The following is an 18,276-nucleotide window of genomic DNA, read 5'->3' on the forward strand; positions in this document are numbered from 1 at the left end:
TTGTTTTTATAATAGTGCATTTTAGCACGTTTTGTTCTTCAAATAATTTATAATGAAAAAGATAAAAATGAAAGTGAAAATCTTAATATCAGAAATTGTTTGTTTTGTAACAATTTAACAAATGACAGTGTTTGAACTTATTTTTTTTTAATTCTTTTTATTAATTTTGATAAAGGTTACATCTGCATATATGTTGATTGAAAATAGTATGTACTGTCTGATTAAAGATGCCTCACTAAGCAATTTTATGCTGTTCCTTTCCTTTGATGATAGAGCCGAACAATAGAACTTTTATGTAGTACCTAATGTTTGGATCCTCACATTAGTAGTTGAATTAATGTCTGACCTGTAGTGATAGAGGCCATACAATAGTACTTTTATTCAATGCCAAACATTCTATGATATTGCCTTTCAATAACAAGGCTATGTGGCTCCTAAAATTAGCAGTTTTATGAAATGTCATGGTTTAATTCAGTACAAAATTAAAAACTTACCTGTGACAACCGTGAAAGAGCTGAATCTCCATACTTGTGTCCTACACTATTATCTATGGAGAGAGAATCAGCTGTCTTGAAGTGGTCCTGTGTCATATCAGCACTAGAAGCTGTGATCATCATTGGACTGACATCATCTGTCACATTAAAGCTTGACTCTGATGTATCTATCTTTGTTGATATCACTTCTGGCTCTAATCTCAGGCCCATCATTTCAATCAAATTGTTATTGTTTCTATTCTGATTTTCATTTTTCCTCTCAGGTGTCGATTCTGTTGATTGCTCTTCCCAATCTTTGTTTTTTGTGATTAACTTCTTGTGTTTTGCAATGAGATCTCGTGATTCCTTTATCAAATTGTCTAAATTTGCAAATTTTTTCTCTACAATGCTGTCATTGTCATCATTTGTAGAATCTAGAGCATGCTGACTGAGAGACAAATTATCTGTAGAAGGCATTTTTGAAGTATGCATTAAATCTGAGTCACTTAGCTGTCCATGGGTTAAAGATTTTTCATTTGTTTGGAGCGAATATTGACTTAAATGTCCATCAACATGATCTCGCCCTGAAGACTGAGTTGTCTCTGCAGTTAAATCAGTGCTATAGCTGTATTGTGTCATGGATTTATCTCCCTTTGATAAGCTGAAGCCAGATATTTGTCTTGAAGGATCAAGACTATGTTGACTAAGAGAGGAATCATCTTTGATGTCATGGCTAGCAGAAGGTTCCAAACTATACTGGGATAAAGATTTAATTGCTGGATCAGGGGAAATATTTTCTGTGGTTTCAATACTATATTGACTAAGTGGTGACACATTTTCTGACCCAATGGTGTATTGACTTAGTTCTTTACCAATCAGAGTAACTCCTGGTGTTTCAGATTTTAAACTATACTGACTTAACGTGCCACTTACTTTCTTTTCACCAGAACCCTGATCAGAGAAATCAGATCCAAAATCACCACTTCTTGAAACAAATGCAGGAGTTCGGTTTGAACTAATGCCAAAAGATTGTTGAGGAATAGCTGCACTTCTTCCTTGGATGTCTCCTGGAGTCAAATCATACTGAGATGGTTCTGACAATAGCTGTGATGATATCTTATCATCTGTTGTGTATGGTGTACTGGTAAAACCACCCTTTTCTGTATATTTGCTGGAATCAAGATCTATTAAATCATCACTTGAATTAGGCACAGAGTGATCTCTTCCAGTTAATTTAAATTGACCAATGAAATCAAAAGGTCTATTTATTCCACTCACAGCATCTAAATCCATGTAGCTACTTGCAGATGTAGCAGTTGATGCTAAGCTTTCACCAGTCCTTAGAAGTTTGCTGTCTTCCACATTGTCTTCAGCACCACCCAATGGTGATTCTCTAGCAGACGATTCATTCACAGCAGAACTTGACGTATATCCCCTTGAACGATCATCACTGGAAGACTGTTCCGTCTGTCCAGATTTGTCAAGTAATGGATACTGAGAAAGTTCCCCTTGTTTATTTGATCTCTCTAATGGGGTTATTTCTGACAGTTCTTGTATATTTAACCTACTGGAAGAATCAGAAGAAATACTTTCATCTGCTTGCTTAAAGATGAATTGGCTGCCTGGTTTTTCTATGTTTGGATGTTCTATTTTCATATGAAATACATCATATTTCCTGTCTGCTGGACTTTTACTTGGTCTTTTAACATCCATTGCTTGAAGGTTGAGTTTTTCCTGACTAGAAGAATTAAGCACCCTAGAACCTGGTTCCAGTCTAGAATCTGCTGATGTTTTACTACTGTCGTCCATCTTCATGGAATGATATTGTCCACTGTAGCTTGATAATTCATCAGCCCATGACATTCCGCTACGGTATGAGCTGTCACTTCGGCTATTGTCTTTTCCTTTTTGATTGACAATCTTAAAAGCTGGGGCATCTGAAGGAGAGTTATACTGCGTAGATACATTACTGTCACTGATGGGACCTGAAATTATAACAGTAAGTATATAATAACAATCTTAATTAGTATAAATCTAAGTACATGAATATATATTGCAACTCTTCAGCAAAATTCTTTCCTGTTCAGGTTTCTTAAATGATTTTTTAAACAATTCTAGTATTGAGACTATTTCAAAATGATGATGTAAATAAACATCCTTCAAATAGGCATATGTCCTTCATTTATTTTCACTCATTTCATATGGTCCAAAAAAATATGACAAATAGGTACAAATAGACATAAGTACATTGTAAATGGCATCTTTCCCTTTAATAGAACTGTCACAATAATTCTTGTATAAATGAATATGCTTTTAACTATACTTTGTGTGTGTGTGTGTGTGAATCCTGGTATGTGAAATTTTAAGTAAAGCATATAATGAGACAAATCTTTTCATTTAATCATGAACTTTTCTAAAACTAAATTTTGTTAACAAAATAAGTTATGTCTGTTTTTATATTAATAAATTTGCAGGATAAAAACTCTGAAATACTTAAAAAGCACAAAGAAAGAGGAAAAATAATATTATTTATGGTGCTTGATTTGGTTCTTTATGTCCAAAACAAAAGTTAATCTTACAGTACTTAGTAAAATTTGTTTCCCTCTACACAATTGACATTTTGGAACCAATTTTAATACTGAAAATAAAACTATCAGGACATTTTAGTAAATGAACATAATTTGATTATATGTATAATGTCAAATATAAGGTGTCCTAAATATTATTGGATCTAACCTGTTGATAAAGAATCAGGAGTTAGTGATCCCATCGATAATGACAAGTTACTCCCTGGGGTGCCTCCTTTCTGTGGGGGAGTAGCAATATTGGCAAATATATCATTGGTTTGTTGCTTAAGTCTGTCTACAACACTGGGGTCAAACTCTCTAGCTCTTTCCAGTATCTGTTCTATTTGTTGAGTTTGGTATCCAGTCTCCTCTGCCGTCCTACGATAAGTGGGTGTGACAAACTGTTCTTGGGGTTCCTTCTCCTCTGGGATAGTTCCTGTAGACATCTGGTAGGAATCCAGTGATCTTCTTGACAATGAACTACCACTAGATGAAAGGCTTGGCTTCCCAGATTCTAACGATCTCTGTGCACTCCTTGGAGTATCTACCTCCTGTTCAATACAACAGAGCAATTCAAGATTTTCCTAACCAACACTTATTAATGTGATATAAAATTCAACACCACTTTTAGTCTTTCAGTAGATCTTGCTATGACTTTGTTCACATAGTTATTTATCTATATGTATACACAATAAAATATTTCAAGAAGTGGGGGGATTGCCTCCCCAGACTCACTGCAACAACGTATGATCTATTATTTATCAGAAAATTATATACTATCATGCATGTAATTTAATCCATCTTGTATAAGAAAGGATTTGAATAGGCACTGCCTCTAGTCTTATCCCTTTGTTTGAATGTACATTTGATATTTAAACAATAAAAATATTTTGAATTGAATTGAATTGAATTTCAAAATATACAGAAATTCATGTAGTAAGTAAAGCAGCTTTTATAATTTATTAATGAAGATTACAGGGCTTAACTCATCATAATTAATATCTAAAATTTAGAATAACAATTCCTATCTTTCCATCTCTTATTTTGAATTATAATAAAACACACTTTAAACAATGTATGCTAAATTCTTCTAGATGGCTTTTATATTTTAATACAGGACACAATGCCCTAAATTGTTTTCTGTTGCTTATGCGAAGTCGGAAATATTGCAGTTGTTATCCGTTCTTTTGATGAGTTTGAGGTTTTGGTTTTACTATTTCATTAAAGACTTCCCATTGTGAATTTCCTCAGATCTCTGTATTTTTGTTATTTTACTTTTTCTTACCTGTATGGTACTAAGCTCATGTGGTCTATGTTCACCAAGAAGATTTAATTTTTGTTTCTGTGGTGGCCCTCTCAAGTGTTTAGTTGTTAATATTTCTCCTCTCCTTTCCTCATCAGTGTCTACCTCTGTTGTTGAATCTAATAAAAATTCAAATAAAATTCATTAATTTCTAATTCACCACAATATCTTCTGTGTTAATCGCTGTTTCAGCCATACAAATGGAAAATATCCAATATTTTATGTAAAGCTATATCCAATAACAATACAATAACCAACTATTTAAAGGTTAATTGTAGCAGCCTTATTATGAAAAATTAATGAGATAAAGTAAAAACTTAAAAAAGATTACACAATAATAAATCTGTCTGTTGCAAAATCATTTTCAAAAGATACAGCTTCTTTTATACTAGGTTAGATGTTTCAAAACAAGTATGACATTCAATATAATCCCACCTGTCATTTAATAAATAGTGGTCACTATGGAATAATTAATTAATTCATTGTCAATTAGGAATATAATCTGCAGTATGAATTACCTTGGAAACTAGAGCCTTATTAGTAAGTTATTGATTGACACTTACAAATAAGTCTAAAATTAAAACCTCATTTATTATAAGCCATTTTTTTTACAAATCTTTAAAGTAACACTTTGTTCAGGGAGAAAGGACAATTAAATCATCATTTTGTTATATGGAAGACCCTACCACTTGAGCAAAAGTTTATCATGTAACATATACATTCATATTCACAAAAATTTATAACACATTCTAATGACAATTTACTGTTATTGAAAATTATCTTCAAAACAATGTCATATCTGTGATAATATGACTGGGACACACTAACAATTTGTTTTTATATTCAGTAAACTTATTATTGTGGTTAAAACACAAAATTTAACACCCAATTTGTTAAGTACTTATCATCAAGATGTACATGTGTACAAAGTTTCAAGTTGATGTGACCACAACTTCATGGTAAATTAACTTAACAAATGCATTTAACCTGAGAATGTAATTTTACACTGAATATGAAAATTATAATGGTCAAAACTGTAATTTGGCATATAATATTAAAAAGTTCACATCATAATGATCAGGTGTACCAAGTTTCAAGTTGATCAAGTTGAAAAATCATCAATTTTTCCATTTAATAAGGAAAATGACTCAAGAAAGGTGAAAGTGATGCCACCCAAATTAATCTCTATGTGTAAGAGATGGTTATAAACATTGTGTATAAGTTTCATTGCAATTAGTTAAGGCCAACTAAAATAATTTAGGAGGAAAGAAGATAGAAATATCAGAAACAGCTATCTATTAATTGTATATCTCGGTAAATTCAAATTCTGATAATAATTCTATAGTTGACAACTAAAGTAATGGGAATATGCATAAAATAATTGTCAATGATCCATAATAAAATAATTGCCAATCAGTTGGAACTTGTGATAACTGTGGCCTATTTTTATTACAATACTTAGATTGCAAGTTCACAAAGTATAATCTCTTATGAGAAAGAAGGACTCATGTTTAAATTTTCAATCTCTTTGGTTAAAAATTAATCAACAATCTGTGAAATAACTCTAAATATAACAATGCATTACATACCTTCTGAAGTGACATCAGGAGTCAATCTTTTCTCCTCCTCTGCCATCTGGTATTTAAGTCTCTCCTGTTCAGCATGTAGTCTAAGATGTGCCATATCATGCCTCTGTAATATGGCCTCTTTCTGTTTCTGGATTTCCTCTAATTGCTTCTTTAGTTCCTGTTGTCTGTTATCATAGATTTCATTTTGATCTTTTCCTGTACTCTGACCTGATGTATCCATATCTGATTCAGTTGACTGGGCTGATCGTCTTCCGTTCATTGGTAATTTTGGGCTCCCTCTGTCTGTAGATGATGACATTACTGTATCATCTAAATCTCTCCTATCATCTGATTCCATTGTAGAGTCAAATTCTGTTTGTCTAAATTTACCCCCAGAGTCATGAACCTGAGTGTAAGGTGATTCTTGAAGAGATTCATCAAAAGGAAGAGACTTTCTTACATCTTTATATTTATTATTAGTCTGACTAACTTCTGGTTTACTGTTTATCTCTTTCCCGAGTCCCAATCTTTGTGCATAGTATGGATCTGAGGCAAGTTGTGTCACAAGTGAAGATATAGCGTTCTTACTTGGTGATAGTTCTGTTGTTTTTGCAGTTGTCTGGGTTACCTGAGGAGGAGCAGGTTGAGGAATATTTACCTGGGTATTTACTACTTGGAGTTGTTCATCTCCTTTGTTGGTTTCAGGCGATTGACCAGCCAATTGGGGAAACCTATGAAGTAACTCCTGTCTTCTTTTTTCAATTTCAGCTCTGGTATCGGCCAGCACTTTTTTACTTTGTTCATGACGTTGTAGTAAGTATTGTTGATAATCTTTGATCTTTTTAGTTTGGTCTTGTTGAGCAGCATAGGATGTTACTGGTATCAGGCCAACTGTGGATGGAATGGGGAGAGATGGTGTAGGAAAAGTTTGTGGATAATACTCTCCAGATGACCCAGATAATGAACTCATTGACAATGAAGGATGATGATGAACAGACTCACGACTAAACACAGAAACTGGTGCTACACTAGGAGGAACATATTGTTGTTGTGATTGGACTGCTGGCTGTCTCACTCCATAACTTCCAGCTTCATGCTGGGTCTGGATCTGTGAGAGAGCTGATGTGTAGGTAGGAGGCTGCATCCTACTACTCATATTTGCTGTTGACATTTGGGGCATGTCCCCCTGTTGTCGATGAGACAAAGGAATATACTGCTTTGGTAATGATGCTACAACTGGTTCCCTAGGTAACAGAGTAACTGGCAAGGGATATGGTTGTTCTGATACTGTCATACCAATTCTGTCAGTATGCTGCACTGGCACGTACTGTTGTTGGATTTGTGGTTGGGCTGACATGTACTGTTGTTGGATTTGTGGTTGGGCTGACATGTACTGTTGTTGGATTTGTGGTTGGGCTGACATGTACTGTTGTTGGATTTGTGGCTGGGCCGTACCAGCTGTTGTCAAATATGGCTGTGCTGTGATGGAACCAGTTGACAATGGAGGTTGATGCATACTTTGGGGTACAGACCAAGAATATCCCGAGGACATCTGTTCTCTTGGTGCAGCATGTCCATTCATTAGCTGTGTGTGTACCAGAGGATAGCCTTGATTTTGAGGTAGTCTAAATTGGGCTGTTTGTTTGTACGCAGCATGCTCTCCTTCTAAAGCCTTCAATTTTTCCTCTAGCACTCGTTTTTGGTTTCTGTAAAAAAATCAAGTCAATGAAGATTAGAAAACAGCAAATGACCTTTAAGATGTCATATATGTAGACGAAACGCGCGTCTGGCGTACTAAATTATAATCCTGGTACCTTTGATAACTATTCATTTATGATAATGTAACAATATAAAATTGTTTCAGTTAAAATAGAAGGACAGATTTAATGATATTTATCATGATATTGCAAAATTCAATTCCTACTTTCATTTCGACAAGACATGGGTGTTAAAAACCAATCTCAAAAGTAAATATATAAAATAAAATAATTTTGTATCATACAAATTCTTAAAATATCCCTGAATAATAGTAATAAATTAATTTCCTTGTTGGAGATTGTCATACTATGAATTGGATTTATGTTATTTGCCACTGGCCAGTGTTTTAAAGAACAGAAAATTTGACAGATAACATGACTGGAAAATGATGAGGCAAGCAAACTTCAACTTCTTGAGCAAGGCAGGACAAAATTTAATGAAAAATAGCAAATCAGTATCTTTGTAGATAAAACATAAATTTCCTGTTCAGGCAAAGACAAGAAAAAATTTGTCAAAAGAGAAGATACTAACAGGAAAGCTTCATCGACATTAAATAATTACTGTAAAATGGTGGCAACTCTTCAATTGGACTTGCCAAACAACAAAACTCAACTTTGCTGAATTTCAAACACCTTGTAAAGGGTATATGGTACTGAAAGCTTATTTGTGCACTTAAATATGGAATAAAGTGTGAGCTATAAAACATTACAGAGTTTAGAATATAAGTTCAACCAGGAAACTCAATCCACAGTAAGTATAAAACCAGTTATAGACACCCAACAGCATCAAGTATTCTAATGTGACAAGCTATTTGCTGTGATGTAAAGTGAAAGCCAATTTGCAGTATGTTAGATCACCTGTGTGCAAAAAAGTTGGCCACACTTGATGATAATGGTTTCTAATGAAACTGTAATTAAATGTCTTTTACACAAAAACTTATTAATTTAAAGCAACTGGAATGAATATTTTTGGAACAGATGCATATTTGTATAGAATGGACATAAAGTAACATTCTTAAAGATGTATAAAACTAATTCTATCTCAATACTAAATCCATCATCTAATCAGCTTTCAACAATTAATAAAACAATCCATTGATATCTTTTAGAAATTAATATGTTGTTGCTAAATGAATTTCTGTTTAATCCATATACAATGAAATTATGGTCGCCTAATTGGATTTTAATGTATCAACCATCGTATTGCTAGTTTCAAAATGAAAATGTTCAAAGGAGTTCAAATTGTTATGTAAAATAAAAAACAAAATTTCTGGCATTGCCCATTTACCATTCCTTGATAAAGTGTATATATATGGAATCCAGGATTAAAATATAGCATGATCTCAAATATCAAGAACATGAGAAGATGAATAGTAGTAACAATACATTGGTGGAAAATTACTTTGAAGTTTTGAGGAAGGATATATATGCTTATCACCCTTGATTCATAAGGAGGGAAATATATGCATTTCACCCTTGATTCATGAGGAGGAGAAATGTGATAATGATGTTGATTGCTTCAGCATGAATACTTACATCATATTTGTACCATATGCCATCAGATTTAATATCGGACTGTAAATGTTTAAAGTATCATTTTATTTCTTTTAGGAAATCAATCTGATTTTTATTTTACCAGTAGCATGTGCTTTTGGCTGTTTGAAATCTTAGTAACATATTAAAAGGTATATGATATTTTTTTGTCAAGTATAATCAATTTAGATATCTCAAGATAACCTTTTTACAGGATGGGTCCATTTTAAATAAAGACAGAATTCCACCTATTAAATCTTCAAAATATTTTTGTGCAAATCTGATGATAAAAATGTTTCTGCACATTAATTCTGATTCTTTGAACTTTTTAAACTAAAATTGAGGTATTAAAATCAATAGTTTCAGAAATCTAAAACGTCAAATAGACTTATCTTATAATAAGGTCCCTTTAAAATTTTGACATCTATTTATATATGTAAAAAGATCACTTACTCTAACTCTTTCTGTTGTTCTAAAACTGAGTCAACAGATATGTCAGCTGTACCTTCAGGAGCACTGAGCTTGGTAGGTACCTCATCTGTCTGAGTACCAGGAACATGTCTAGATAGAGAAAACTCATTCCTACCAGGTTCTTGCACCTATAAAGATAACAGATACATTTGTAATTCTTTTAAAATATTTTCACTGATTACTCAGATGGAAATGATGCAAGCGGCATCAATATTTGAAAATTTAAAAAGAGTATATATAAAATGCGACATAAGTTTTCATTGGTTTTAAAAGTAATGCTTGCTTTGTCATATTGTGAATAAGCTTCTTTACTTATCACACTACAGTCATTTACATGATCAGAATTCAAATGAAGAAACAAAGCATAGGATTATAAATATACAGAAGCCTACCTTAATTGTAGTATCATCAGGAATATCAAGATCAACATTAGATTTAGATATCCATTCTTCTCTTTGGGATTTGATTTTATTCATTAATTTCTTCAACACTTTTTCTGAAAGAAAAAAGTGAAATAAACATATCAGTCTTTTCATCTAATCTGTAGAATATCAAACTTTTAGTTCAGTTTTGCAGTTATAAAATAAATAATTCGTTTATTCAACAGTTTTAAACTTAATTTAAACAAGAATGTGTCCATAGTACACGGATGCCCCACTCGCACTATCATTTTCTATGTTCAGTGGACCGTGAAAATTGGGGTCAAAACTTTAATTTGGAATTAGAATTAGAAAAATCATATCATAGGGAACATGTGTACTAAGTTTCAAGTTGATGTAACTTTAACTTCATCAAAAACTATCTTGACCAATAACTTTAACCTGGACTTCGCACTATCATTTTCTATGTTCAGTAGATCATGAAATTGGGGTAAAAACTATAATTTGGCATTAAAATTAGAAAGATCATATCATGGGGAACATGTGTACTAAGTTTCAAGTTGATTGGACTTCAACTTCTTCAAAAACTACCTTGACCAAAAACTAACCTGAAGCGAACGGATGCACAGACGCACAAAAGGACGAACAGAGGCACATACCAGAAAACATAATGCCGCTCTACTATCGTAGGTGGGGCATAAAAATATCAATCATTTGTTTTTCTAAAGCGTCATTTATAACCCCGATCTGACCCAAAGATACCTTTTTCAGAATCAGACCTTACCTGAACATTTTAAAAAGAAAGCCTTGTTAGGAAGGTTTTTGGTTTGCCTCTGTTACAAACTTTATACAGATAATCAGCTAATGTTTATACATCTGCCTTTTCAATTTACAACTTTATCTAGAGTTATCTAACTAATTTGGTAAGTCTTGAAAAATGGATATTGCTCTAGTGATAGCTTACTAAGACTTTACTCAATGTTGCAATCTATTCATACCTGGCTTCTTCACAGGTGACTTTTCTCCCGGTGCTCTTGGTATATTAGTCATATCCTTAAGAACAGGTGGAATTCTGGGTAATGTAGGTTCCTGTACAGGTGTTCCGTCAGTCATCATAGATACCTCTAATGATTCTGTGGCAGACGGCGTCTCTGGAGGTGGGTGTGGGTCTAATGCTAAACTTAAATCACCTACGTAATCTGAAAATGATTTATTTAATTGTTAGATTTCTCTTTTGAAGTTTAATAGGTCTTTAACTTTATAAATCAAATAATTAGAGTGGTTAATATTCAAACAGGAAGATAATTGTAACTTTAGGGACACAGATGTGGCTATGATGGGTATGGCTATAAATAAGTCTATGAACTAATTCATTTTTATTACTGGAAGAGATGGGAAAACTCCTCTTTTAACCTATGCACTGTGTTAACAAAAGCATAGCTTTACAAGATGAATAAAAGAAAATAATATAATGGAATAAGAATGTGCAACAGGTTCATTGTTGAAGAACCATATTGTACCTTGAAAATTGTATTCACAGGATGATTTCACATAGCATCAATTATCCAATATTTTTCATTTATTATTTTCAGCAGTATTTGTCACAAATTTGTCATGTCGTAATCATTCATTTTCTACATTGTATTATTTTGTTAATTTTTTTTTCGTATATGAATTTTAAAATTTCTAAACCACAATAGTATTTTATTTTTTGATGGTATGAGAAAACACCTACCTGTTTGAGCCATGTACATGTCTTCAAATGCTGTTTCTAAATTTCTCTGATGGTCTTCTCTGTCCTCTATCCTTCTGTGAGGTGGCTCAAAAACTTGTTTCTGTCGAAAGAAAAATATTTCAAATATTAATAAAAGCATTTAATGAAGCAAGGAACATGCCACCTAATGGACAGCTAAAAGCATGGATCATTTTACTGTCTCAGACATGAAGACATTTCTGACTAAACAATCTACATCTATTTCAGACGTGTCTGTTTCAAACTAGATAATTGAAATCTGGAACAGTCCATGGAAAATAATTGCAAATTAAGGACATAAAAGGAAAGGTCAATCTTGTATCAAGAGGAAGCATTTAGTCACATGACATAAATAGATAATCATAAGTCAAAATGTTTATTAGTCTTTAAAGGCTATTTTATTATTTTGCTGATAAGCCTTCCTGCACATTTCAAGATGTCATAATTATTTTGACTAGATAACCGTATGTTAAACAATTATATTAAAAATAACCAAATAAATATGTGAAGTAAAACCTCTTTGATAATCAATTAAACATGAAAAAAATACTCTGTTAATAGAAATAACTATTCAATTGGGAAAAAAAATTACTTAAGAAGATAGTAAACTTACTGGAATGTTTGCAACTACATGTAACCTCCTTTCTCTGTCTGCTCTCTGTAAATCACTAAGGTCCATCATCATCTTATCATAGTCCTAAAATAAACAAATAAGTTATAAATTATTGTGATATAAACAAGAATATTATACAAAACTTAAAAAACTTGTACAGGACTATTACTACATGAAAAGTCATATGAGAAACTCAAAACATTTGTTTTTAGTTTTTAAAAGATTCAACCAACAATTTACAATCAGAAAAAAGATGTATCAAAATTAGAAATAGGACAGTTTTTTTACTATATAAAGTTGAGAAGTCATTGTGGCAAGTTCACAAAAAAAATGTCAATTATAAAGGCTATTAATTGGACGTAGATTTGAGAAAAACTAAAAAAAATATAGCAGGGCAAAGAAATGGCCATCCATTTGGAATGTCATTTCAATACGATGTCAGATTTGGATGTTGATTTGAAGGATATTTCAATAAGAGAACAGATGCCAATCTGAGTCATACATATGTATTTCTCATCATCTTTAAAAAAAATTAAATGTATTTATTTCATAACAGTAACTTGATGAAAACATACATGACTAAGTATTTCTTTTTCCAGAGCATTATTATGTCTGACTCTTGCCCTGGCCATTCTATCATTACTCAATCTGACTAACTCCTGAGATCTCTCTCTAATTCTTCTCTCTTCTTCCTCAGCTGCTGCTCGAGCATCACCCTGTAAAAAAAATAAAAAATAAATGAATCATAATTTGTACTTTAAAAAAATATATTATGCTGTAAATACTGTAACAGGATTTATTTGTGAATATTAACATTTTTGGGGTAATTGTATCCTTTTTAGGTTTGAAGTTTACTTTAATCATTTAAATCTACTGAATAAAGGAATACATGTTTATTCTCTACATTTAATTTTGTGAGATTTTTATCCTAATGATTTTTAACGTGTGAAAAAAGTCAAATACATTTCTTATATAAATACAAATCACATTTATTTTGATAGAATTTAAAACAAAAATGACACTTAAACTTTCACACAAATGTATCATTACAATAGCATATGTACCTTATTCAATTAAAATACTCAGTTTAGATTAAACCAGGTGCTCTGCAGGGCTCAGCTTCATACGACCCCAGTGGTTGAATCCTGAACAGTTGGGGCAAATTTGGTCACAATATTCAAGCTTGATTCTGTCTGAATTTGGATTGTGATCAAATTTTTGACATAATATAGGTTTTTGTCACAAAATTAATGTGGTCAAAGATCTAACAAATCTATTGCACAATATTGTGCAATTGAAGATTTCTTCTTGAAACTTTTCAAAATTCGAAATTTGAAAAATTTGAAAAAAAGGAAACCATTCAAAAAATGGTAAACAAAAAATCCCCCCCCTCCAACTTTTTGAAACTCCCTTGGAGCAATAACCCATAAACTCAATCCCATGCTTTCCATTGCAGTATTGAACCTTGTAGAACAATTTCAGAGAGATCCATACACTTAAACATAAGTTATTGTCTTGAAACTAGAAAAATGCTTGTTTTTACCCCTTTTTGGCCCTTAATTCCTAAACTTTGGCCCCATAACCCCTAAATTGAATCCAAACCTTCTACTTGTGGTTTTAAACATTGCGGTATGATTTCAGAGCAATTGAAATACTTTTACACAAGTTATTATCCTGAAACTAGAAAAATGCTTGTTTTGGGCCCCTTTTCGGCACCTAATTCCTAATCGGTTGGGACCATCATCCCCAAAATCAATCCCAACCTTCCTTTTGTGGTATTGAACCTTCTGAAAAAATTTCAAGAAGATCTATTCACTTAAACTTAAGTTATTATCCTGAAACCAATGTGTCTTCGAACGACGACGACGACATACCATTATACGATCCCAAATTTTTTTTTGGGTCGTATAAAAAACTGCTATATCAAATTAATAAATATCATACTAGTTAAAGTGTGCATGGTAAAACTTTCTGCAACTATAAGAGCTTATGTAATGCTGTATTAACATGTGCAGCCCATATTGACATAATATTTTCTCTTGTTATGTGGAGAATTTGGCCAATTTTATTTAACAAATTTTGTAGATTCAGGAAGATACAATTTAACTGTTGTACTCACCTGTGTAACAGAATTAGCCTTATCAATGGAATATTGTTCTAAAATATGGTAATGTGTTGTGGTAAAATTATCTACATCTGTCATCTTTACAGGTTTTTCTGAAACAAACATAAATGAAACATGAAACTATACAAAAAGTCTAGTATACAATCCAAGCTTTAAAAGTGCAAAAATACTTAAATTTTATATAATTTTACTTAGATGCAAATCAATAAATTGACTCTATGATTTTATAACTATTCTAAGACCCTTCAAAGGAATTCCCAGTAAACAGATATATCAACACAAATAAAACATTCATTGAAACAGCCTTGTCCAAAAAACAATATAGACACATCTTTTCTGTTATAACGTGACTCATGAAGTGTGACTTACTTGTTGGTACACATGTTTTTGTGTTATAATGTGACCATCTGTGACTTACTTGTTGGTATGTTGATATCTAGTTTCTGTAGAGTGACTTACTTGTTGGTATTTTGATATCTAGAAGTGGACCAGGGAGTGACTTATTTGTTGGTATGTTGATATCTAGAAGTGGATCAGGATCTGTTGAGTGACTTACTTGTTGGTATGTTGATATCTAGAAGTGGAGCAGGGAGTGACTTACTTGTTGGTATGTTGATATCTAGAAGTGGATCAGGGAGTGACTTACTTGTTGGTATGTTGATATCTAGAAGTGGATCAGGATCTGTTGAATGACTTAATTGTTGGTATGTTGATATCTAGAAGTGGATCAGGGAGTGACTTATTTGTTGGTATGTTGATATCTAGAAGTGGATCAGGGAGTGACTTACTTGTTGGTATGTTGATATCTAGAAGTGGATCAGGGAGTGACTTACTTGTTGGTATGTTAATATCTAGAAGTGGATCAGGATCTGTTGAGTGACTTACTTGTTGGAATGTTGATATCTAGAAGTGGATCAGGGAGTGACTTACTTGTTGGTATGTTGATATCTAGAAGTGGATCAGGGAGTGACTTACTTGTTGGTATTTTGATATCTAGAAGTGGATCAGGGAGTGACTTACTTGTTGGTATGTTGATATCTAGAAGTGGATCAGGGAGTGACTTACTTGTTGGTATGTGTGACTTACTTGTTGGTATGTTGATATCTAGAAGTGGATCAGGGAGTGACTTACTTGTTGGTATGTTGATATCTAGAAGTGGATCAGGGAGTGACTTACTTGTTGGTATGTTGATATCTAGAAGTGGATCAGGATCTGTTGAGTGACTTACTTGTTGGTATGTTGATATCTAGAAGTGGACCAGGGAGTGACTTACTTGTTGGTATGTTGATATCTAGAAGTGGATCAGGATCTGTTGAGTGACTTACTTGTTGGAATGTTGATATCTAGAAGTGGATCAGGGAGTGACTTACTTGTTGGTATGTTGATATCTAGAAGTGGATCAGGGAGTGACTTACTTGTTGGTATGTTGATATCTAGAAGTGGATCAGGGAGTGACTTACTTGTTGGTATGTTGATATCTAGAAGTGGATCAGGGAGTGACTTACTTGTTGGTATGTTGATATCCAGAAGTGGATCAGGGAGTGACTTACTTGTTGGTATGTTGATATCTAGAAGTGGATCAGGGAGTGACTTACTTGTTGGTATGTTGATATCCAGAAGTGGATCAGGGAGTGACTAACTTGTTGGTATGTTGATATCTAGAAGTGGATCAGGGAGTGACTTACTTGTTGGTATGTTGATATCTAGAAGTGGATCAGGATCAGGTGGTGGCAATGAGGCTATCATAGCAGCTCTTTTTCTCTCTTCCTCTAAAGCAGCTTGTCTAAAATATAGAATGTATAGAAAATATATTTGACCAGTTGATGGCTTTTGAATTTTAGCTCAATGTTTTACTGTATATAACTTAGAAGAGATATAGGGTATGTGTCAATCAAGCAATACACATATTTCTACTGTTGTACCATTAATTTAAAAGGATGGGAAATGATCACACCTTTTTACATTAGCTAAATATGATAAACAAATGTTGTCATTATCAATAACAAGTCTTTTTAAAATTTCTTAATACATTTTCGATGTTTAAGATGGAAGTCTACATTACCTTGCTTTTATTTGTTTTGTCTCTTCAAACTCTCGAAACATTCTTTCCCTTTTGAGTTTGTCCATAGCTGCCGATCCCCTTGCATCAGCTCTTCTGTTATCTTCTTGCTGCAGAAGCTCCCTTTCTTCAGTTCTGTCATACTGTGTAAGAAACAAAAGAATCACATTCATCATGTTAATCAAATTTTTCGGGAAATAATTTTAAGATTTTTATCTATTGTTATAAAAATTCATAATATTGAATAAAATAAATAGATTTGGCTAAGTAAGTCTTTTAACCTGAATAAAGTTACATTCATTTTTAGAAGAAAATTGTTTTAACATTTATTAGGCTTCTACCAAAAATTGAATGCTAACCCTTCTTTGTGACTATGATAACTTTGGTTAATTTCCCATCATTTTATCATTATGGGGAGATAATCAAATTTGGTTTTCATAATTAGTCTTCTTAAAAAGTTCAAATAGTTAATGAAGGTTTCAATCATAAATTCTCACTTACACATTTAAGTTTCAGTTTTTGTCATAGTTTTCAATTCATGTTTTTGTTATATAATCTCAGGTACCTCAATGTGGTCTATAATTAATTATCTATAACTTACTTGTTCACCTGCCTCTTTATGACCTTGACCTATGCTTTTCAATGAATTTTCATACTGAGCCTCCAACTTCCTAACTTTTTCATCTTTCTCTTGTTCTAACTGATTCTGAAAATAAGAATACCTTCTATTTAGAAATTGTTTTTTTTTCTATTTCTACAATGTCATCTACCAAATACAAGTAAACATCAAAATTTGTAAACTGAGTAATATTATTGAGATGTTTAAATCCGAAGTCAATATGTTTCAATTTCTATTTTCTTTCATCAATATTCACTTTCACCAAATAATATAAGTAAAATATTCAGCAGATTTACCTGTAATTCTACGGCCAACTTAGTAACTTGTCTGTCTCTTTCTAGTTTTACAGCTTGTCTTATCTTTTCAGCATTTTGCTTGGACTGTTCTCTTACCTATATAGATAAAAGACATATACATCAAAAATAAATATGGTTCAAATATTTACGTACAATAGCAGAGTAAGGGTGTATATTGTATACCTGTTTAATTTAAAGACATTTAATGTAGATAAATATAGAACAGCACAGAATCTGAGTTAATTATCACCCATAAGGAGTTAGCTAACAATTTCAGCCATTGTAACTTATGTGTCTTATTTAAAGATCTTATCTTCCTGGCCATTTTTGCTATTTCATGTTTCTATCTATTTATTGTAGTTTTTATATAGATTCAAGAATAGAGTAAATATTCAAGTAAGAGCAATAACTCCTATAAGGATTGATGATTTGAATGATGTTGATTTATTGGTAGTTCTTGTCTTGCTTGTCACTTTTGCTATCTTAAGTTTCTTTTTATTAAAGTTTTTAAGACAATAACAAATAACTGTCTTTGGCTGAGTTATGGGCCTTTACAATTAGCTGTGAGTTGTGAACCTTTTTAAATGTTCTAATAAGCCTCCATGTGACTTTATAAATGACAAAAAGAGTTCAATAAAGCACTCTTACTTTACTTAGGGTCTTGAGTAATGAAAGCACCATATGAATTATGAAAAAGAAGATGTGGTATGATTGTCCATGATACAACTCTTCACAAGAGACCATTGACACATGACATTA

The 18,276-nt window shown here is 32.5% G+C and overlaps 1 protein-coding gene across 11 annotated transcripts in view; it reads right to left on the reverse strand.

Annotated features, from left to right (window-relative positions):
- Positions 1 to 18,276, reverse strand: part of LOC134712544 (uncharacterized) — a 43,429-nt gene that overhangs the window by 14,329 nt on the left and 10,824 nt on the right. For 10 of the 11 annotated variants that reach the window (XM_063574200.1, XM_063574201.1, XM_063574197.1 and 7 more), the window contains exons 3-18: positions 17,518 to 17,613; positions 17,204 to 17,308; positions 16,606 to 16,745; positions 16,229 to 16,326; positions 14,538 to 14,635; positions 12,994 to 13,134; positions 12,419 to 12,502; positions 11,788 to 11,887; positions 11,051 to 11,251; positions 10,065 to 10,168; positions 9,655 to 9,800; positions 9,205 to 9,243; positions 5,933 to 7,617; positions 4,326 to 4,462; positions 3,210 to 3,591; positions 495 to 2,458 (exon numbers count right to left, since the gene is read on the reverse strand). In XM_063574200.1, coding sequence (XP_063430270.1) covers positions 495 to 2,458; positions 3,210 to 3,591; positions 4,326 to 4,462; positions 5,933 to 7,617; positions 9,205 to 9,243; positions 9,655 to 9,800; positions 10,065 to 10,168; positions 11,051 to 11,251; positions 11,788 to 11,887; positions 12,419 to 12,502; positions 12,994 to 13,134; positions 14,538 to 14,635; positions 16,229 to 16,326; positions 16,606 to 16,745; positions 17,204 to 17,308; positions 17,518 to 17,613 — 5,520 coding nt within the window. The remainder of the gene's footprint in view (positions 1 to 494; positions 2,459 to 3,209; positions 3,592 to 4,325; positions 4,463 to 5,932; positions 7,618 to 9,204; positions 9,244 to 9,654; positions 9,801 to 10,064; positions 10,169 to 11,050; positions 11,252 to 11,787; positions 11,888 to 12,418; positions 12,503 to 12,993; positions 13,135 to 14,537; positions 14,636 to 16,228; positions 16,327 to 16,605; positions 16,746 to 17,203; positions 17,309 to 17,517; positions 17,614 to 18,276) is intronic. The other variant, XM_063574192.1, reaches the window with a different exon arrangement.

This window comes from Mytilus trossulus, chromosome 3 (genome assembly GCF_036588685.1).
Source record: "Mytilus trossulus isolate FHL-02 chromosome 3, PNRI_Mtr1.1.1.hap1, whole genome shotgun sequence".
Lineage (NCBI taxonomy): Eukaryota > Metazoa > Mollusca > Bivalvia > Mytilida > Mytilidae > Mytilus > Mytilus trossulus.